This window comes from Cololabis saira, chromosome 10 (genome assembly GCF_033807715.1).
Source record: "Cololabis saira isolate AMF1-May2022 chromosome 10, fColSai1.1, whole genome shotgun sequence".
NCBI classification, from domain to species: domain Eukaryota; kingdom Metazoa; phylum Chordata; class Actinopteri; order Beloniformes; family Belonidae; genus Cololabis; species Cololabis saira.
In genome coordinates, this window is record NC_084596.1 from 24,681,628 (window position 1) to 24,705,056 (window position 23,429).

The 23,429-nt window shown below is 38.9% G+C and overlaps 1 protein-coding gene across 1 annotated transcript in view; it reads right to left on the reverse strand.

Moving 5' to 3' along the window:
* Positions 1–5,559: 5,559 nt before the first annotated feature.
* The window catches only part of gpc1b (glypican 1b), an 81,138-nt gene continuing 63,268 nt past the window's right edge, over positions 5,560–23,429 (reverse strand). The window contains exons 4-11 of the mRNA XM_061732221.1: positions 19,133–19,360; positions 18,388–18,551; positions 13,692–13,857; positions 13,422–13,546; positions 11,389–11,517; positions 10,103–10,236; positions 9,699–9,874; positions 5,560–8,852 (exon numbers count right to left, since the gene is read on the reverse strand). Of these exons, the coding sequence (XP_061588205.1) occupies positions 8,647–8,852; positions 9,699–9,874; positions 10,103–10,236; positions 11,389–11,517; positions 13,422–13,546; positions 13,692–13,857; positions 18,388–18,551; positions 19,133–19,360 (1,328 nt within the window). The 3' untranslated portion in view covers positions 5,560–8,646. The remainder of the gene's footprint in view (positions 8,853–9,698; positions 9,875–10,102; positions 10,237–11,388; positions 11,518–13,421; positions 13,547–13,691; positions 13,858–18,387; positions 18,552–19,132; positions 19,361–23,429) is intronic.

Genomic DNA, 23,429 nt, shown 5'->3' on the forward strand with positions numbered 1-23,429 from the left:
TTCATTGTTTATTTATTTGTGTATTTTTAGTGTAGACATCATGAGGTGGACATGTTCCATCCGCCGTGTATCTGAGCCATATCATTGGACCACACTACCACCTAGTGGTCAGAATTTACCATTGCAGTATTACAGAAGAAATCAAAAGGTAGATTCTCAAAGCACAAGTTGAAAATGTGTAATTGGAGTAAAACATTTGTATCTTTTAAAGCACAATGAATTATGTGCACATTTCTATAAAACAAAATTGTTATTGTTGTTGTTTTGGTCTTATCGTAAGTTAATTTACTAAAATAAATCAAGGTAGGGAATTGTGATAAAAAGGCAATATATAGAACCAGTGAGCCAATTGAGTCTATGCTAGTATTGGTATTTGAACCTTTAAGAAACCAGCTTTAGAGGCAGTTTACTTCCACAGAGGTATGATCTTTGCATGAATCAAATACAGGGCAAAAAGTGTGCATTTACAGTCAAATGTAGTCACTACTTTGGCATTCTACATCACTATGTTGTGTAATTTCTTTTAAGTATTTATTTATTTTTAATAGTTGTGTACTGACATTTATGAGAGATGCACTACAGGTTGCAGTGTTAGGTTATACATCTTTGATCCGTAGGTTTACAGCAGTTTAAAAAAATAATCACAGTAAGCCATTGATGAACACGTTATTTCATTTTCAAAACTACTACAGTTAGATGTGAGATGGTAATGAGACAGCCTTTTTTAGATATTGGTTTTGTTCTTTATTTTGGAGAAGGAACCATAATGAAAAGTGAAATCCCATGCATGGCATGTGTCTCCAGCATATTAAAGAAGTTGCAATCAGTGAGAAGTCCTCCCAGTGGCTCGTAAGGACAGGTCTGAAGGACAGCAGCAAGGCATTAATCATAGCAGCATAAGAACAGGTCTGGAGCACAAGAGTGAGAGAGGGCCGGCTGTAGCATACCAGACCCCGGCTGGGGCCTGTGGAAAGATGCCCCTGAGATAACCCAGCACATAATGGTAGGATGTAAAATGCTGGCAGGTAAAGCATGGAACAACATAACCAAGTAGCTGGTAAAGTGTAAGGCAATATGTGTATAGTGAGTGTGGGTTAGAAGTACCAAAGGAGAGATGGGAGATACCTCCATGAGTGGTGGAGAATGAGAGAGCAAAGATCCGGCGGGACTTCCAGATGCTGATGGATAAACTAGTGATGGATAACCAACCAGACATTGTGGAGGCTAAGTGATCACAGAAGAAATCAGTTATGATAGACATACTGTAGAAATCTCAGGTGATAGCAAAATCAAGAATTAGTAATAGAAAAGGCTGGAAAAAAAATCAAGGGTTGATGTAAGAAATAAAAGATGTGGAAGGTGAAGGCAACATTCATGCCAGTTGTTAACTCCACCTTCGCCCATTCGTGGGCAGTTGCCATTTCTCCAAGTTCAGGTCCCCTCCAGAAGCCCGGGGGCTTTAGGGTTATGTGCAGTATTCTTTTCTGTTCCTAGGACTGCACTTTTGTGGACTGGGATCTCTGATCTTGTTGCTGGGATCCGCTGGAGCCACTCTCCCATCTCAGAGGACTCAGCTCCAAGTGCTCCAGCTATTACTGGCACCATTGTGGTCTTCATCTTCCAAACCTCTTCCATCACTTCCTTCAGCCTATGCTATAGTTAGAAGTAATATTTACTACAAGACATACATCAGTGAATGGTAATTATTAAAGCTTGAAAACCTCACAGAATGCCTATAGCAGAGAAATCTATTTTAATGGATTTTTTAATGTGGAAAATTATATAGAAAATATTTGAGATTTTATTGTGTGATCAGTATGCCCTTACTCAGAGATGTGTTTTTTTTCTTTTTTTTTTCTGTTAGTTTATACTTTATTAAATCTTAATTGAAAATTAGGTCATCTTCAAAGACAATGTTACTCACAATCAGTGGAACAAGGTCTCATGGGTCATTATTTACCGTTTGTACTCACTGTACTCTTTGTAGTGCTGTAACTGCAAGATATTAATCAAACGTGTTTGCACAGAAGGATGATTCATCTATGTATAAACATAACATTTACATCTCAAACACTTTTATTCATGATTGGGATACTAGTGACCCCTACGGGATCATTTAGAAATAAAATCATCCAGGAAATATTGAAATTTCAAAATTCCAGTAGGATATATGTTGTTTTTTTTTCCGATTCAAAAAACAAATATGCTCAACTTCAGACTTTGACTTGGCATTTTAATTAATGAAAAAATCAGTACAAAAGAACCTAAAAACCTGCTTCATGACTTCTTTCATGACATCAGTCCCTCTATGCACACGTTCTCCTGCTCTGGTTGGGCCTGCTGCAGCTGACAATAGCCTAACAGTGGGGAACAGATAGATTTTTAGTCCATCACAGGGTTCTGAGTTAATATGCATGGGCACACTCAAATGCCAAATTTAGAATCATCAGTTCGAGTGACAAACATGCCTTGAATTCAGGCTAAGAATATACTGAAATGCTGCGTTGCTGTGTGGTGACACGGATAAGTATTTAACCCCCCCCCGAACCCACTTCTTAAACATGTAGACACTGAAATGTATTTTTGTGTTGGTCATTTTCCCATCCTAACATTGGCTTCAAAGCAGCTACTTCAGTAGCATTTACTGAAACCATCAGTGGAATTTGACTGGAAAATATATTTGCATTTCAAGCATCCGGCCCGTTTCAATCAGAATGTCCTGAATATCTCATTTTTTAAAATGTATTATTATCATTTTGAACAGCCAATGCTTCTGCTAAGGTGGGGTTGTATAATGTTTTTTTTTTAGTGTAATAATATCTTTCGTCCACTGAGCGGCAGTGCGTGTATTTGTTCTGGGCAGCAGTGGCTCAACTCATACTCACGTCTGATGGCAGCGAGGAGATGAAGCTTTTGATCTTAAAAATAAATACTGATGGTAAAGTTACATAACAACCAAGTGATGCAGATTTTAGAGATATATGTTGTAAAAGGTGTTATTTAAAGTACAAGTCACGGATCAAAGAGAGAAATAAGGTGAGAGAATATATTTAAGGGCACAGCCAATGAAGCAAAAATAACATTTTGGCTAAATTAGTTTGACAAAAGTCAATTAGACTTTAATAATCCCTAAGGGAACTTATATTGTTAGAGTATAAATAATTTAAAATGTATAGCCTATAATAATTTCAACAAATGGTCATAAATATAAAGTGACTATAATGAAGTGTACTCATAATCATAGAAAACACTATTTATTAATTAAGGACACAATTGAAGTTATATTATAACAACATTAGTTGACTTCTAGAAAAGGAGACATCCAGCTTTTTGTGCTGCCACTCATAAACAGAGAATCACTGCAAAGCTAAATGTATCAAGTTGGGGAGATTTTACCCACAAGTGCTTTGCCCCGCTGCGCTGATTTTTCACATGAGGAAACGGCCCATGTTTGCAAAGCAGTCACTCATAAAACTGCTGTGAATCAAGGGGCGAGCGGACCAACAGAGCCGAGAGTGAACTGTGTGCGTTTGTGCAGCGGTGTGTGCAGCAAGAAGGAGAGCACTTTTTCAGTAGCTGTGTCTGGACACGTCTGCTCAGTGCTCATATGTGAGGAGAGAAGAAGACAGCAGAGCTTCACTGATATTAAACATATCACATACAGCTACTTGGTTGCAGTGCAAATATCTCTGATTGAGGGGCTTGCAAAAAATGGAGGGTATCTATGGTACATTTTTTTTGGGTGAAAAATAACTTTTTAATTTTTTAATTTTTGAATTGCACAGTTTGGGACTGACAAAACAGGACCGGAAAGGAAATGTCTCAATAAGCTTAATATAGTTTTGTCAATCATCATTTAGTGATACTAATAAGCTTGAAATAACTCATTGGGTAATCCAACAAAGGAAAAATAAAAGTCTATAAAAAGGAACTTTTCAGCATTTTCAGGTGCCTGATGCAAGGTGTTATCTAATGTTATCTAATCAGTAAATAGCAGATGTCATTCGTGATCTTGAAGACCAAACAAACCGAAAAAGGGTGATTGTGGGAGTCCTGCAAAGCCAAATCAAACCCCTGATGGACTGGAACAAAGACCTTCAAGAGATCATTTGCACCAATATGACCCTTATAAGAGTCATCAAGTAAACTTTTCATTACAAAATTCAGTGGCAGAAATTTGACAAGATTTTTTTGTGGCTTTAACGGGCTAAGTTTAGTTTGGAAAAAATTTGGTGACAAGAACATCTTTATACTGTACATCCACTCCCGCTAGGCACCGGGTGGAAATATCATATGACGGGCTTGTGTGGCTGACAGTTCCACAAGGAACATTTCAGCAGGAGGAGGAAGGATATTATAAGTTAAATGTCTGCAAACTTGGAAATTAAACACAATATTATCTGTAAACTAATAAAGATAAGGGAATGACCCTGAACATATTTTAAAAGCTGCTGCACATGATTTCAGGAAGTGCTGCATATAAGATTTTCCATCGCTGTCATCCAACGTGAACAACATTGTAAATTGGTGTAGATAAAATACAGTGGTGTGTTTCGTCATGTAACCAGGTCGACAAATCTCTCATAATCAAAAGGATGTTTGCTGTAAGAAAAAAGTAGAATAATCTAAATGTGCAAGTAAATGACCAACATGGCCGTAGGAAAGTTCAAAGCTGTGAGAAGTACCAAGAGAAACAAAAAAAAAAAGGCTCTTAACAGCGACAGTGCAGGTTTTCGAAACTTTTCTTTTTGCCCTTTGTGGCTTTTATTGTTTTCATAAGTCAATTATTAAGAAACTGTAAATGATTTGAATAAATCAGTCATATTGCTTTTAATATTAAACAGTTTACAAATTGTGTCATCTTACCCTTCGGAAACCTGGTCAGATACTTGCAAAAGATGTCAGACTGGGTACCAAAACTTTTGCTTACTACTGTATGACAATATTGACTTGATCTGATAGCTAAATAGCATGTGAGTCTTGTAGTCTTCACTTATCCCATTTCTTTAATTTGCAAATTCTGCTGTAGACATGAAAACACAACACTGCACTAAGTCCCTATCACTTGTACACAGATCATTCCTGCGTGTGCTGCAAGAGCAGCTCTTTAGCCTCGCATAGGATAATGGTCAAGTGCACCTATTTGAAAACATCCCGGGAGTGCTATCCTTTCATTGTCTACAGACAGAAACAAGACAAAGCACTTAGTGAGCTCTAAATATGTGGCAGTTTCTCCTGTGCGGCGCCCCCGACAGCAGCTGTCATCTCTGACATCATCTCTGGAGCACTTTGGCCCCTTTCAGGTGGCAGTGTGCCCCACTGCACTCTGCAAAAACAACTTAGGCAGATGGTTCGATCAGTTTGAAGAGAGCCAGATACTTTCCTTTACCAAGAAACCTAAATACATTTGTCATGACTCATGTTTGTGCAGCTCTTGTTCATGAATACATTTTAAGGCCATATGATATAGTGTGGATAAAAATATCAGCATTTCCCTCAGTTCTCTCTCAAAACCAGTCACAGAAACACAAATACCATGAAAGAAACAGGACACAGGACTGTTGAAAATCTTACAATGTATATATAATTGACACAAGATTTCAGGTACAACAGCAAATGAGACATTTTAGATATTTCCCAACCTCTTTCTGGCATCTATCTTCACCATAAGAACAAACTTTCCATAGATTTCTGAAAACAAAACAATCAAGTTAAACAAAACAAGAAAAAAACAAATTATTCTCCTCATATATTGGCACCTTTCAGAAATGCCTCCGATTCTCAACTCAGTGTGGACTAAAGCTGTTTTGAAACGGTCGGCTGATCAGCTTTGCATTTTTGCCACCTGAAGGTAATGAATGAAGGCGGGATTGAGGGATACGCCCTGATCACAGATCAGTGCTATCCTTTGTCAAACTTTCTCTCACACTCAGGGGCTCAATGTCTACACTCTGTCATAGTCTTCAAACAGGAGTCGCCGTGTTGGGGCCACATCCATCTGCATGCACACATTCCCAATCAATAGTCACTTCTGGAAGGTGTTGACTCCTGCATCGATCGACCATCTTGTGATGTCTTTGAGCAGACGGTGCCATTTAGTGGCCTCAAAAGTGCTGGTTTTATAAAACGGGAGGGGGCTATCAACAACAGATTAATGGAGATCAAAAAGTGAAGGAGGAGGGGTTGGGGAGTTAGGGTTGTGCAAATTTCAGCCGATGACATTGTGAGGCAGTCATTGAAACCAAACTGGTGAGTCTAAAGTCACAGGTCGTCTTTGAACTGGAATGTCACCATAACAGCTGGAGTAATTTATTATTCTTTTCAGGGCTTTCGCTTTCATATTCAGATTTCTCTTAAGGGTCACAAGAAGAGGCCCCGTGTGTTGCACTTGCTAATTGCTCTCTGCTAAAATGTGTAATTCAATCCACACCGCAGTAATGCATATCGCAATATCTCTCTTTTTCTATCTTAAAAGTGACCCCAAAGTGTAGTAGGCAGTCACGGGCAGAATTCCAAACCAGGGATGTACAGAGAGACGGACATGGACACACATAGATAAACATAATTCGCATAATTCGTCAATAAGGGATGTGATCAAAAAAGAAAGTACCATCGAATACACATGTGACACATGTGACAACAAGATCACTCATTTTCAAATCTTGACAAAAGCCTTAAAGAGCTGGAAAATTATCCACAGGTGCACGTAGATCATTTTTTTTCCAACACGAATTATTGTGGATTGTCCTTGTGTGCAACTGAAGCAATGACATGCGTAAAAGAAAAAACAAACAAACAAAAAAATTCAAAACAAAACCACCTCTATATTCCATCTTACTGCCATGTGCAACTCTGACAGTGCAGATACCATCAGTACAGATTGTGAGTTATTACAGTAGTAGGTTGAAAATACTATTTTTTGAAAAATGAGCTATAATAATCTCCCATTTCTGTCAGTTTAATGGCTCTCTGTCATACAATGTTAGTTTAACACATTTTAATAGATTCCTTTTCTGTGCCATCCAAAGAGATTTATAAAGGCTCATCATACATCCCTCTTTTGCTATCAGTTAAGACAAGTTACACACAGTCAAGCGCAAATTCAAACACCTACACACATGCAAGCGTCGTCCCATCATCCTGCACGCAGCATTCTTAAATGAGAGCTTTGACATGTCTTTGAATTGAAATGTGCTACATGATTTCTCCCTGGGATCCATCTCATCAGGAAAGGCATCACACTGTGTTCCCAAAACATTCCCAGGAAGGCCGTCACATAATGACGCACCGTGTCATCGTCATATTGTCATGCCGTCGTGTAGAAGCATGAGGAATGCTCTAAAGCTCTTTCCAACTAACGAGTAGGGAAACTAGGTAGAAAGAGTCGGGATGGGAACAAAGAGGCACTCGTAGAAAACTTGGATAAAAGACAGTTATTGATACTGTGAGAGATAATAAAAGAAATACATGAGACCCTATAATGATCTGTCTGTTAGAAAATTCTGGTACCTAACTGGTTATCTTTTTTTTTTTTTTAAAGAAAACAAAGAAAAAAAAGCAATCAAAATATGTACATTGTTTTGTTTGCCGTGGAAACAGTAGTTACTTTTGAAGACGTGTCTGATGTGGCTTGTTCTATCATATGGATCATTGCTACAAATATATGGAAAGCCGATGAAACGGAAATTAGGATCGTAACAACAGCAATACAGGGTTTTGCAAGGAACACACAAAATCATGCGTAATATATTTCAGATCTGCTGTGAATGAAAGAAATATTGAACAAAGTGCAGCTTCTGTCTACAGTGCTGTTCTGTTGCATGTTTCCTTTGCTATGAGGACGTTCTCAAGCTAACACCTCTCCACAAACTGTCGTCTGAGACTTCTCGCCGGGCATGTGCTTCGCTTGTGTGTCTACATATGTGTGTGTGTGTGCTCGTGGAGGACGATCCACGCTGCCACGACACACGCCAGTGTGAATGTGATCACGGCTTTTATAACAGCTTTTAAGATGAAATGACAGAGTGCGCTCATCCTCGCCGTGCAATGATACCGCAGAGTTTAATGCACTAAGAGGCCTGGATGGGGCAAAGCTGTCCAGATTATCCTCCTTTAAAAGTAATCTTTAAATCATTTCTTTTAAGGTTGTGGTTTCTGTATTTTGTTTATAAATATCTCTGTTTGAAAAAAGGGGCCTATAGAAAATCCTTATTAAATAAATAATTCATCTGAACATAAGTGGAATTCAAACTGCGAACTTTCCGGTCTCCCTTTCTCTGTGGTGTCAACACCAACATACCGTTAGCCTTATAGTCTCACATGTCTGAGGTGCAAAAAGAATCTCAGAGAACCCAAACACCAGAAACAAAAACACTAGAAGATGTAAAAAGACCAGCTCTAATGGGGTCAAAGAATAGCGAGAAATAAAGGACAAGAGCAGAACAAAAACACTGATGAACACTCCATTTTGTTCTAAATCAAAGCCAAGGGGAAGTCCATCCAAGAGATTTTTTTTTCTTTGTTCGTTTCTTTAAACTCACTTTTGGCAAAGCAACTGACCCACAACTTCTCCGTCCTCCCCTCCCAAACTCTCCCCAACCCCACCATGTACCAAACTGAGTCCCAGTTAGATGATTCTCCTGCCAATTATCGCCGCAGGAGCAGAATGAGCAGTGAAAGAAGATAGATGGAGATGGATGGAAGGTTCTTCTGGGCTGCTGAGGCTTTCACCATCTTGTTTTCTGGAGGGCGGGCGTAGACCATGGGTCTAACGGTGTTGGGGACAAGGCGGGGGCCTCGGGCACACATTTCATCTGCGCACATGCCACTTCCAGAGCCGCTGGCATCATCACCTGTAGAAAGACAAACAGGGTGTGAATGTCACAACCAAGTAGGAGAAGGAGAACTTACGCTGTGGAAGCACTGTTTTGCTGTGCTGCTACTTTGTTTTGTAGCTTTAACTGTATGTTTTGAGACTAGAAATCCCGAAACATTGTAATCATTTCAGAAATAAAGAAAATCAGAAATAAAAAAAAAAGAAAACTTGATAAAGAAAAAGAAAAAACGAATACGACCGACTCTTTAAACCGCGTTCACCCCGACAGTCTCCAACCTCAAAGCACACAGCCAGCTGGACTGATCAGCCGGGATTTGAGGAGGAACAACTTTGCCCTACATTTCTGAGGGGGGGAAGACGCTCACCAAATCTGCAGCAACTCTCATAACTATGAGCTTTTTTGATTGTGAAGAAGCCCGGCTTCGGCCAGCTGTCGGTGTCCCTGGAGCTGCTGTGTAAGCTGTCATCACCCAAGTCACCAGACAGAAAGCGCCTAACTTTCACTGCTATACTTACAGTATGCTCTACTGACATGGGTCACTCAAACACTTGTACTGGGAATAAAAAATGCAGCTTTGCTTAGTAAATTCTCCATAATAACAACGAGAAGCCCCAATGCTGATTATTAAAACGCCAGCAGTAATTTGAGGAGATAAGACTCCATAAATATGGAGATGCATCTTAAGAGCCACTGAATCATTAACAGGTGAATTATTATTTCAAGAGCAGGCAATATGAAGCTTGAAGGGACACGTGAGAAATAAAATAGAGAACATTACCATCTGATTACAGCACAAACTCCACCATCAAGCCAACAGTCTTGTCCTAAAAACTAGCCTGCTGCCATGTTCAAACTACTCACTGGTGTCCAAAAACTCCACATCCTGGCCATTGAGAGCATTCTTTAGGCGGTGAGTCATGATCTTCAGTTGCATTATTTGTTGGCGTATCGTCGTGTCTGGTTTGGTGATGTCGATTTCCACTTCAGGGTTGTTGATCTGGGCGGCTAGGCCGTCACCCATCACCTCAGGCAGGTACCTGGTTCACAGAGACTTTTCATCAACTGCTAGAATTACAGTTCATGTTGGACACCTGTCACTTTTCTGTACAATCTAATGCTGTTTGTTGTGTTAAATTATATGTCTTGGAAAGTTCCTAACAAATTTGGTCCACTTCGTCTGTATTATGCACCTCATATTATTTATTCAAGTAGAAATGGAAAGTAACATTTTAAGTAGCATTTCTTTTCAAGTGTATAACCCCTACCTGGCGCGACTTATGCCGTTCCAACATTTTTCCTCAGCCCCCTCTCCATGAGCCACTCTGTCGCTGCAGAAATGCTTTGCGAGAGAACTCCAGTACGGCTTCATGTCCCTCAGTCCCACGACTACATCAGACACCTGAGGCAGAATTAACAAGAATGGTTTTTATGAGATTTTGTAATTTTCTTCAAAGTAACAGTAATCATTTCACATTCAAACAGGACCATAAGGAAAAACTCTGAATAACCAGCTGTATTGTTCCAACCTGTCTCTTTCCTCCTATCAAACCTTCATTCTCCCAACTTAAAACCCCTAAGTTACATGCATGTAGGTGAAATTACCAGCAAAATTGGCTTAATTGAACATGATGACTAATGGTTCCTTTATTAAAATCCATTTTTACGAATGGGGCATAGAAGGCAATCAATGAGCATTAAATTAACATTCTGAAATTAAAACATCCATAGATTAGTATTTTCAGATGGTAAAGAGAGTGAACATTCATGCTACTATGTGAACCGAAGCAGCTTTGACTTAGAACATGTCTTTGCAGCAAAATAGCAATTAATGTTGGCACACATGATAATTCATAGTAAAATGTAAAAATAAAGTCCTATTTTAGACTCTGACAATACTCTAAAATTAAATCCCACTTAAGTGATAGTGTCATAGGGTCCCTACCGAAAACCTGAGGTCATTTTAACTTTGTATGTGTACAAAAAGTGTATAAAAATATATATTTTTTGCTTATTAAATTGCAACAGTTGTAATTTGTTATTGCTACAAACAATCTATACTAGAACAATGTGACGTATTCAGAGCAAAGCAAACAAGTCAACGAGAGAAGAACTGTTGAAGAGGAAGATTGGCTGTGTAGAAGAGTAAACTCAACTTTGTAAAGTAAACTTTTGTTGGTAAAACAGTAAATCCATCTACCTTGCACAGGAATGATTTGAGAACTGTCTTTTGTTACATTTTTGAAAAAATGTCATAGTTAATTAGCTCCAACATATGGTAGTTAGACATATCTTCCAAGCAAATTTAAATTTGCTAGCGGTACATCTAGATTTCCAGGATGCAAAATGAGGAGCGTCCCTGGCCTCACCTTCCATAGAAATGAAGAAGTACGTGCGTGTGCGTGTGCGTGTGCGTGTGCGTGTGCGTGTGTGTGTGTGTGTGTGTGTGTGTGTGTGCGTGTGCGTGTGCGTGTGTGTGTGTGTGTGTCAAAATAGACAAGCGTAAGACTTAGTTTAGTTCAACCATTCTGGATTCTGCTGAATAATTACTTACCAATGTTGTCATTTTCTTAGAGCTGTCTCCAAAACTGTCCTCGACTGTCACCCCACTTCTGTTGATGACGTCCTTTACTCCAGTACCGCTGGTTCCTGCGTTTCTGGGATTGCCACATGCCTGGAACACCTGGGGAAGGAAAAAAAGAAAAGGAAAATGGAGGGGTGGGGAGAAACAGGAAAAAATGGGAGAAGTTAATAAAAAGGTCACACAATGATTTGCTTTGTTTGAACTTGAAGTTAAGTGCACTAAGAATTTCTGAGGAAACAAATGCAAACAGACTTCTGTGTTTGAGAATAGAGAGACACACATGGTATTGGTTATCCCAATGACCCCGACAGTCGACGATGACAGCATTGCATTAAAAGCATGATTCACATTTCAGAGTTTTGATTGTCCCTTTAGGCCGTACGGGTAGAAATGCTGCACTGGGAATACTTTGAATCTGTCGCTGAATCTGCCCAGCTTGGAGGAACATTGAGTTTTTGAACATTCTCATGTAACAAAAAAAATTCCTCTTCATACCACTAATGTCTTTTAGTTTACCTGTAAGCTTTGGTGTTGAAATTCACGTCAGACCGTGTAAAGGGAAGCACTTAGATAAACATACTGCAGTATCCTTGAGTGAGTCAGTTTGACGCTTTTATCAGAGAAGCACTTAACACGACGTATTGCTTTTAACTTCAGCAGATTATGAGGATCTGTTAAACACTGTGAATATCATTTGGCTTCTATGTGATTACCAGAACACTTTCCATGAGTGATGAGGATCAGCAGCTGAAGCCGTGTGATTACCACACCAAACCAGGTCAGACGCAATCAGTCCATCACGCAACAGCTCACCTCGAGCCAGTGTGGCTCTGCAGGAAACCTGCACGGAGGAGGCTTGTCTTTCTTCCTGCAATCCACACTGCTCTCCAGCTCTCACCCAAGTAAATGCTTTTTTGTTTGTTTTGTTTTGTTTTTCTTTTTACTGCTGCCAGTTTGTATTAGTGTTGATAGAAAACTGTTGCCGAACACTATTTAACTGTGAAATAAAAGTTTGGCTTACAGGCTGTGTCATGTCTCACATCCAGTCACTTTAAACATACATTTCTCTACAAAAGCCTTCATGTAGCGGGAGGAAAAATGTTAAGTGCCTAAACAAAACAGGAGCAAAGAGGTCACATAAGTAGCAGTAGTTCAATGTATGAAAGTGTGGCGATTTTTCATTTTGCTCTTACAAACTAATATTTCGCAGCCCATGGAAACTTGAATAAATCCCATCTCCCTTGCATTAAATTTTCATGACTAAATATGCATCAAAGTAAATCCATAGATCAAAGGAAACAGTTTTAAGGATCTTTTCAATATATATTTCATTTACTGATGAATGTTTGCCAGTTTTGCCCTCATTTACAAACTTGCAGTATATATCACTGACGCCCTCTAAAGCTGTAGCTGTTTTTCTTTATTTTGCACCAAATTTATGGACAGACATTCTGCCATTAACAGACCTATATGTTACTTTAAGAACAGATAATGTCTGTAAACCACTTTATGTCATGTTCTGGGTCTCTGGAAAGTGCCTAGAGACAACTTCTGTTGTAATAGACGCTATATAAATAAAATTGAATTGAATTGAATTATTTAGACACATAAGGTATTATTTCCTCTCAGACAAAGCGTTGATGACATAGTGGGTTACATGTATAGTATTTCCATGATGCAGTTATTGCAAAAATAGAATAGCTTTAAATTAGGCATACTATGCTTTTTAGCCCCCACTTCCCATTGTGCTGCATAACTTTTTGTACTCAAACCATAGAGGACGAAGAGGTTATTCTCTATAAATATACTGTACTCCCTCAAATGACTTGTTTACTGATATTTTTTTCCTAAGTACTTTTGACACCTTTGCATAATACATGCCCAGTAACTAGTACAGGGTAACCACAGATGAAGAATGAGTATTGCTAACTGTACATTTTTGACCAGCTAACAAAACGGAAGAGCATACTGTATATAGCATGTTGAATAAACTGTACTCTGACCTTGCTGTTGATGGCGTCTATGTTCTCCGTCATGGTCAACATGGCTTCGGATATGCGATTTGGGAGGGAGAGCATCATACTATCAAAGTCATCCAAACGGCGCTCAGCCACTTCTGTCATTGTATCTATAAAAATACAAGATACACTTAAGAGGAAGAAAGTGCATTGGTTGAGTGAGAATGTTTTATTATCAACATTAAGCGTCAGGCTAAAGCTTCCAGCTAACATATGGCTGATTGTTCCATGACTCGATGTGTGTGTGCTCCCCACCTGCTAGATGCCTCCACTCAGTGTTGAGGTCAGCCTGGTTGGCGAGACAGCCCTTCATGACGTTGCTGCAGTAGTTGGCACAAGGTCTAGCGGAGGGCATTCCACGGCACTGGGGACAATAAGTCATCTTCATCATGGCCCGCATGCACTCCTGGCTCAGTGGCACCTGTGGTAGGACAAAGACATAAATAACATATGTCACTTGGATGAAAACAACACTGTCCTATTGGAGGAGTAAAGGAGATTTTAGTTTTAAAAAGGAAAACCTGAAAACATAAGTTGATAAAACTGTAAATATGAGCGCTTTACTTATCAGTAGGGATGGGCGGTATGGACTAAAAAATGTATCACGATAATTTCTGGCATTTATCCCAATAACGATAAAAATGACGATAAAAAAATACCACCTTTTTAACTATAAATCTATCTCGCTCTCAGATCTGCCATGTTTGTTACACAAAAACGTCATCAACAGGAATTTATCCCTTCCTTCCTTCCTTCCTTCCTTCCTTCCTTCCTTCCTTCCTTCCTTCCTTCCTTCCTTCCTTCCTTCCTTCCTTCCTTCCTTCCTTCCTTCCTTCCTTCCTTCCTTCCTTCCTTCCTTCCTTCCTTCCTTCCTTCCTTCCTTCCTTCCTTCCTTCCTTCCTTCCTTCCTTCCTTCCTTCCTTCCTTCCTTCCTTCCTTCCTTCCTTCCTTCCTTCCTTCCTTCCTTCCTTCCTTCCTTCCTTCCTTCCTTCCTTCCTTCCTTCCTTCCTTCCTTCCTTCCTTCCTTCCTTCCTTCCTTCCTTCCTTCCTTCCTTCCTTCCTTCCTTCCTTCCTTCCTTCCTTCCTTCCTTCCTTCCTTCCTTCCTTCCTGTACGTTGTGCGTGGATTTAACACAGAACCATAAATCAGCTTTACACAAAAACATCATAAATGGGAATTTATCGTTTTTACCGCAAGATGACAAATTTCTTATCGTGAGGAATTTTTTGGACGGTTTATCGTGAACGGTAAAATATCGCCCATTCCTACTTATCAGAGAACATTGGTAAATAACATCCCGTGGCTTTTTGTTGTTGATGAGTTAGACTTCTTTTACAAAAAAAAAGTCTGGAAGGTTTCCTAGGAAACAATTAAGAAAAAAAAACGTGTGCTTTCTTTCACATGTGGTGAAAAGCCTTTGACATTAATACAAGTACTCTGAGTCCCTCACGCGGCCCTTCCTGCCTCTTCCATTTTTCTCCGTATCCCACAAGACTGTTCCTAAAGGGAAAAGGCCATCATGCGTGAAAAGTGAAACTGGGTTAATACCAGTAAGCTCTGTTCACAAGGGAGTACAACTGTGCATACAAAACCTCAGGAAGTGTGGGCTGTGTGTCCACGAGAGAGAGAAAGATGGAGAGCAATGCATTCAAAGTTCCCCTAAGCCGGCAGTCTTTTCCTGGAAACTCTTCCTCCAACAGCAAAACAGTTTTGCTAAAACCAAAGTAAACGTATAGAGAAAAGAGGGCAACAAAGAGCCTTAAAAAAGTCAATACACTTTTTCAGTTGCTGATAAACGTTTGAGGTGATTCAGTTTAAGAGACCATGATTCGAAAATTATAAAGTGTACAATGATGTCAGTCTTTTCCCTTTTTCATTGCTTAGTTTTTTCAAGCTTCTACTGTTCATTTTCTTGACGTATCTGTAACTTGGGACTGCTACGTCTATCGCCACTGTCTTCTTCTGGAGTTTGGCAAAAGCCACAATTTTGGGTTGGTTAACCGAACCATACGTGCCAGAATCTTACACCATCTTTCATTTGCTGGATTATCTTGAGGGCATCTTACCCCTGAGACAAAAAATACCCAAGCCTCTATTCCTCTTGTGACTAGGGGGATATACATGATGAAATAAATGTTAAAAAAGACACATAGAAGCTAGATTTGTAAATTAGTTTTGACAAAAGAGGTCAGTGGAGTTTAAGTCGATTTCGGTTGCAAAAAAAGTGCAGAAAGTGAAGCAAGTGACACATAAAAGCAATAACCACAGTCCCAGGCTGAATCTCAAGTCATATGAGACATGAGTCAGAGCCTCATTCCTCCACCCCCCCCCATCCATACCCTACACCCATTAGCCAAGGATGAGTCAGATGATTTCTTGCTTTCATTCTTTTTTCTTTTTTTTGGTGAGAAGAGTCTGAGAATGGAATTTGCAAGCGTATGAGTGTGGGAAATAACATAGAAACACATAAACACAAAGACATAAACAAACCCTGAATGGTTGAACTGGAAAAAAATCAATAAAGCAACTGAGAATAATAACATCAGCAAATGACACCAATATTAATATTCATGGAAAAAAAAAATCACATAAAAAGCTGCACTGGTGTATTAATAATTACTTTTCTTTTAATCTTCTTCTTCATTTGAATGCAAATGGGAGCAAAAAGATATGAAATACTACAAAGATGGCCTTTACTTTTGAAAACATTGAATATTTGAAAAATGTTTTCGGATGGAGTTTTTCCATATTTTTCTCTGGCCTGGTAATGATTTTTTCCAACTGTACCTTTAAACGGAGAAGCAAATATCATTCAATTTGGGCTCACAGGTGTTTCTCTCTATATTTATAAATACTATTTCTGCTTTTTTTTTTATCAACAATTGCAACACAAAGTGTGTGTTTGTGTCTTTTGTACACAAACACACAGACTCTGAATCCCCTGCACTGACCTAGCCACAAGCTGAACTTTAATGTTTGAAATTATCCCTCTGAAGTTTGCGTGCATGATATTTTCTAATGCCTTATGCTGAATCCTCTCATTGTTCCCGTTTTAGCTTTAAATCATCCTTCCGATACCTTTGTGTGTGTTCTGTACCACTCATGACTGTTTTTTCTCTCTGTACTTCTGCTTGTCTTTCCTCTATAATTAGTCAGGATATATGAACTGCCTTTCCCCCTTGTGTTACACAGCGAGATCATCTAGACGACTTGCCTCGGGAGGGAGCTATGCGGCACGTGGCCTACTTCCTCCACTCCCCCACCTAAGGGAATAAAACAGTCCAGAAAAAGTTAAGGACATACCAACTGGTGGAGCCTGGAGCGAAGCGAGGAAGAAATTAATGCTGTACTGGAAAGAGAGACTGCAAGCTCTGGCTCAGATCTCCTTTCCTGTACAAAAAGATCACTGAAGTGATTCATTTCCACCATGCACGTCTACCCTCTCTGCTCTGTTTTATCCACAGTTGCTTGAAGGGTACACTTTTATCATCTTTCACTACACTCCGTTGTTTTGCCATGCCCAATCAAACCGACACTTGGTCGGAGGAAAGGTTGGAGAACATGCTACTGACAATTCAGTTTTAATCTCTGCTGCTTTACACTGAAGCTGTGGAATATACAGCTTATCGATACTGGTGCCTTTCGTCAACGCGGATAAGTTGTTAATGCGATTAATGACAACAGCAACCTTTATCAATGACATTACCAACTTCATCATATATGAGGAAGGGCCACTTTAACAGCTCACCTTCGCTTGCTTGTTTTCTATGACCACGACAAACGTAGCCATTCAGTAGCATTCAGTAGCCAATGAGCTACAAGATCTTGGCTATGTCCCACCTCCCTGCTGTAGATTGGCATGGTGCTGACTTGTTTCAGAATTGCAACCGCAAAAGGAAAAAAATCGCAACCGAGAAAGATGGTTCTAAAACAGAGGTTTTGATTATTGGTTACAGTTTCAGGATTTTGATTCTGAGATTTGGGGTTTTGATTGGCAATACATTCGGCATACCATACTTTTGTTTCTCCAATTACGATGACGATTGATGAGGTCCTTTAGTCACAGCTCAGGCTGTAACACCTGCTGAGTGCTAGGATGTGGTAGGCAGATAATTTAACAATCAAGACATTGCATTTCTTTTTGAGACAAATGGGGCAAAGAGAGAAATACCAGGCGAGGCGGTTTTATCAAACGGACCACATCCAGGTGTATCTGAGTGAGAGGGGAATCATGTCATTGACATAGAGATATCTAAATGTGCCGTCTTGTTTTTCGTTCTCTTTCTTTTGTCTTTCCATTGCTACCGTAGACAAGCGGCCTCGTAATATTTAATAAAGGAAATAAATGTTGTATCTGTTTGCTAAAACTATTTCTGTATTATTCATGTGACTACAGCTATCAACACTACCCTTGTCCATTGTCTGACAGGAGAGATTATATATTGCGGCATCAATACTGTTCAGCTCTGTGAAATGGTTTTGCCGTCTTGCGCTGGTCTTAACTTTACTTTTGTCTTATGTACAGGCAGAGCCGTTTCTCTGGGGGCATATTAACCCTCCCCGCAGCCGAGGGAGACATTTTTCAGCGTGAGTTGACATTAACTGTTGTTGCTGGGGCTGATTGTCCATGCCGCAGGCCATACTTTATAGGGCCTCTCATTTCTCCCGACATTGATCTCCCAGTGCTTTATACTCTGCATTTGGAGTGATAAAACGTATGTATGTATGTATGTATGTATGGGTGGGTGGTTAAAATTTCACAGCTATGGTGATCGCTCAGGACAAACAAATGCATATCCCTTAGCACCAGAATATCCATAAACCTTAAAAGCACATATATTAGCATTATAAAAAAGGAATTCAGAATATATATATATATATATATATATATATATATATATATATATATATATATATATATATGTTTATGTTTAAAGAGGTGGGGTCTTACCTGAGACACTTTGCGCACCACTTCCCCACTGATCACCAATCCCTGAACGAATGAGCGCGCTGCCACAAATGAACGGGTGACTTTTAAGGTCAGTGTACGAGATGTTTCTCCAAAGGGCCGGAGTGTCTCTATCTGCTTCGATACACACTCCAGGTAGTCTTCACCTGCAATCAGCAGACATTTTCATCAGATTCTATATCCAGGCAAAAAAAATCTAAATACATCCAATGATGTTCCTTTGCTAAAATATGCTCTAAAAGGATGATGACAGCATAGTTTTTCTGCAACTCTTGGAGGCACGGTTACAAATGAATAAAAAGAATAATTTGGTTAAGTAATATATCTTCCTTGTGTTCATACTTTGCCCGAGTCCAGACCTTTGAATACATTTACTCTAATTTACTCATTAGTCTGAAAGGACACAGTCATTTGCCAGCTGAAAACCCAACCAATGCTGACATTCCCGTGCACAACAAATATTTGACAGAGAGGAAAGGACTGAATCTTCTTCTTCTTCTTTTTAATTGTTTCCTCAGATACAGATAAAACACTGACAAATGAACTCAGCTGGACGTTAAAGTTTGTAGTAACGGGTTATGGGATATCCAGTGCATACCCAAAGAAAATGGATTAGAGCAGAGGATATCACCATGTCAAGCTGACAGTTTTGTCCCACTACTTACTACAGTCAATTACTACACAAAAAGTTGTTTCGCTGAGAATTCATATGTTGCCAAATATGTACCTATTGGATACTGCTTGTTTGCGTGGTAGAAGAGCCTCTCCAGGAGCTTGGCCCAGAATTCATTGAGCACTTCTTCCAGGTTGACATTGGCGCCTCGGTAGTAGACAGTCAAATCTGTATATAGTTCAGAGAAAACCTGGGAATTCTCTGAGTACACAGAACCCCAAGTTGAGGTGAAGGTCTCCTGTAGGCTTACGGCGGAGCGATTCAGCAACTCAAGGAAGTAACCTAAAAAATGAAACATAAAGAGTTAATCATTTAAAAGCAGAGGAAATAACATATGAAACATATTTACATTTTCAACAACTATACACTACATGGGATCTAGGGCTGGGCGATATATCGAGATTTTAATATATATCGATATATTTTCAAACACGATATGGTACGAGACAATATCGTTTATATCGATTTAATTTTTTTTTTTTTTTTTTTAAACATTTTTTTTTTTATGATTTTGATATAGCTTATTTTTTATTTTTTTTTTTTTATTATATATATATATATGCTATTTGATATAGCTTATTTTGTGACAAATTGACTTGAATGTTTTATTTGAGATTGTCACAAATGTTTTGTTATTTGCACAACTGTGAACCTCAGTAGAAAAGTCTGCCTGTTACTGTCTACATTGTATTAATTGCAGTGTACCGGTATTTTAATTTAATTGTTATGCAGGAAAGGGATATTTGTTTTATTTTATTCAAGAAGCATTTTTATTCTATATATGCAGGCAGTTTATTTTTATTTCATTTGTTTTATACATTTTGATATTGTGCAGACCTCTGTTAATAAATGTACCTGTGTGACATTTGGCACGAGGCTTTGTATTAAAACTGACTGTTTTTTTAAGGGTTTGCCTCAGAAAAAAATGAAGCTAACAGAGCTAACAGCTATGCTATAATGCTTTGGGGGAAACCCCAATTAAGGCACGGAAAAAATATCGAGATATATATTGAGTATCGCCATTTAGCTAGAAAATATCGAGATATGACTTTTGGTCCATATCGCCCAGCCCTAACGGGATCGTTTATTTAGTTCTTATCTCCTATTATTATGTTGTGCTGCAGTACTGTCTACTTTGTATTTCACTTAATTATAACACTATTACATGCTGTAATTATTTCCACACAATCTCCCTGACTCTGTTTTATTCTTCAACAAGAGCTGCTCTGAATGTCAACGACGTCCTACACTGTCAGTGAATGTAAAGTTGAGGTATGTGAGAGTCGTCCGCTGGGGCTGTCAGAGAACTGTGCTGTATACTGCTGCCAGTGAGGATTTACAGATTTGGATTACAGAAATGAGACTGTAGCAGACTGTGAGGCAAAAATAGATCTAAGCAGGTAGGCAGGCTGATCACAAATCTAAACTCTACACTTGCTCTATGTTCTACTGTTTCAAAAGCTCTTTTCACTTGTGGGTAGAAGAAAATGATATAGTGCGAATCCAGCGATGACTAAAACCTTGAAGCTGTTGACATGGTTTATGAGATTTTTTTTTTAAAATAACCTGACACTGTTAACAAGAAGGAAGGGACATTAAACGAAACTCTCATCTATTGAGAATGGTCCGTGACGAATGTGAACAATCATGTGATCGGATGACATGGTGACTCTGCAGGTGTTGACATAGCTAGCATAAACAACAGCGACAATAAACAAGACATGGATGTGTAAGGCTATTCCCCATCACAGTGTTTCCACAGCTTGGTGAGGTCAAAGATAATAACGGCATCCAAGAAAAATGATTTACAACCGAGTGTGTTTAAGAGTGCTGCTTTTTGTGATAGGATATTGTACATACTGTATATCAGGACTGTGGTTAAACATACCAAACATACAGAGTTCCGCTATATGTGGTTTTTAGTCTTAGTAGAACAAAAAAATAAATAAATAACGTAGGGCTGGGCGATATATCGAGATTTTAATATATATCGATATATTTTCAAACGCGATATGGTACGAGACAATATCGTTTATATCGATTTAAAAAAATATATATATATATATTTTTTTTTTTTGATTTTGATATAGCTTATTTTGTGACAAATTGACTTGAATGTTTTATTTGAGATTTGCACAAATGTTTTGTTATTTGCACAACCGTCAACCTCAGTGGAAAAGTCTGCCTGTTACTGTCTACATTGTATTAATTGTACAGTGTATTTTAATTTAATTGTTATGCAGGAAAGGGATATTTGTTTTATTTTATTCAAGAAGCATTTTTATTCTATATATGCAGGCAGTTTATTTTTATTTCATTTGTTTTATACATTTTGATATTGTGCAGACCTCTGTTAATAAAGGAACCTGTGTGACATTTGGCACGAGGCTTTGTATTAAAACTGATTGTTTTTTTAAGGGTTTGCCTCAGAAAAAAATGAAGCTAACAGAGATGCTATGCTATAATGCTTTGGGGCAAACCCCAATTAAGGCACAGAAAAAATATCGAGATATATATCGAGTATCACCATTTAGCTAGAAAATATCGAGATATGACTTTTGGTCCATATCGCCCAGCCCTAAAATAACGTGTGAATCTCTGATCATAGGGATTGAAAGCATGTGCTGTATATGTTGCTGTCTGAAGCAACCAGTTCAACAGTTGCAATATCACATGATTTCATATTGATTGAGAAAAGATCTGAAAATATGTTGTCAATTGAGCCGTTCACTTTTTTCAGCTATTGTGATGACACACACCAAGATCAGAGTCAAACTATTCAGACTTTCAACCTTTTCGTCAAATCAAATTCTGTTATGCTGTATTTGATATGAAATGGGTACTTTAAAAGCAAAAAATAAAAATGAATAAATGAATAAAACAGCTATCCTTTGCTGAAGAGGAGGCCAAAGTGTGGCACTCCAGTAAAACTAGCTGCTATTGACAGATATCCTTTTTCTGAATAGGATGTTTCTGACCTGTAATTCTGTGGCATTTTGACAGGAAACTCAATCCAATTAACACGACAGGCAAATGCATATTATCCTGTAGCACAAGGATATCAGAATATTGTGTCTTTTGACAGAAATAACTTATTTTCTTCGAGCTAAATTTGATTAATCAATATCAAATGTATAGAAAATGATTGCTTCCATTTACAATGGATACTTGATATGTATCTATCCATCCATCCTTCCGTCCATCTTCTATACCCGTCTCATCCTTTGCAGGATCACGGGGGTCTGCTGGAGCCTATCCCAGCTCATTTCAGGCGAGAGGCAGCGGTTTACCCTGGACAGGTCCATAGTCTATCTCAGGCCCACATATACACACAGACAACCAGTCATACTCACATTCACACCTACGGGCCATTTAGAATCACCAATGAGCGTAGTATGCATGTTTTTGGACTGTGGGAGGAAGCCGGAGTAGTTGATATGTATATTAAACATATTTTAAAAACTATATCAGTCTCACAGAGGAACTTAAAAGGAGCTAAATCAATCCTTACAGATGATTTTTGAGTGTACTGTATTCATGGGTTTCAGTCACGTGACATTTTTTGTTGTCAGCGCCATCTTGAGGACCGACCGAGGACCGCACGTCATGCAGCCAATATGACGTCTCACCTAATAACTCACTTAACTCCCGAAGAACAGCAACGGTATCTACAGAAAATTGATACTTTAGGTTTTGATCCGTATATAATAGCTAATCAATTACTGACTCCACTCTAGTCTGCCAAAAACCTGCCAGATTTGTCGTTTGCAGACATATATATCTACCTGGTCCACAATCCTTCTCCATACACCGGCGAAGCTCTCAAAGCTTTTAAAGTAGCGAAGCTTACTGCTACTTCACATCAGGGTGGGTTAAAGATGCCAAACTTCATCATGTGGAGGCCAAACAATGTTCGTGGTAACAGGAAAGGTAAGTGACAGTCTTGTGATGAATAGCATAAGCGTTGATGCCGCGTTCCATTTGTCCTCGGAAGTCGGAATTTCCCAGTTCCCAGTCGGAATTTTCAACTGGAACGCCCCTCGAAGTGGGATTTCCTACTGGGAAAGTGGGAGAAGCTTCACCACCCCCGAGTTACCATTCCAATATGGTTGCAGTTCCCAGTTCCGATTTCCGAGGTAAATGGAACGCGGCATACATTGCCTGCACAGGATACGTCTATGTAATGAAAAGTAAGAAGGCAGTTCACTTTTTCAGTAACGTTACTACTCTAGAAAGTAAAAGCATATCATCATGTCACCATAAAACTTTATTAAAACATAAAATATGATTTATTATATTATTAATGCAAATGTTCATCTTGCGCTCCCGATCTCCTGCGCGGTGCGTCCCG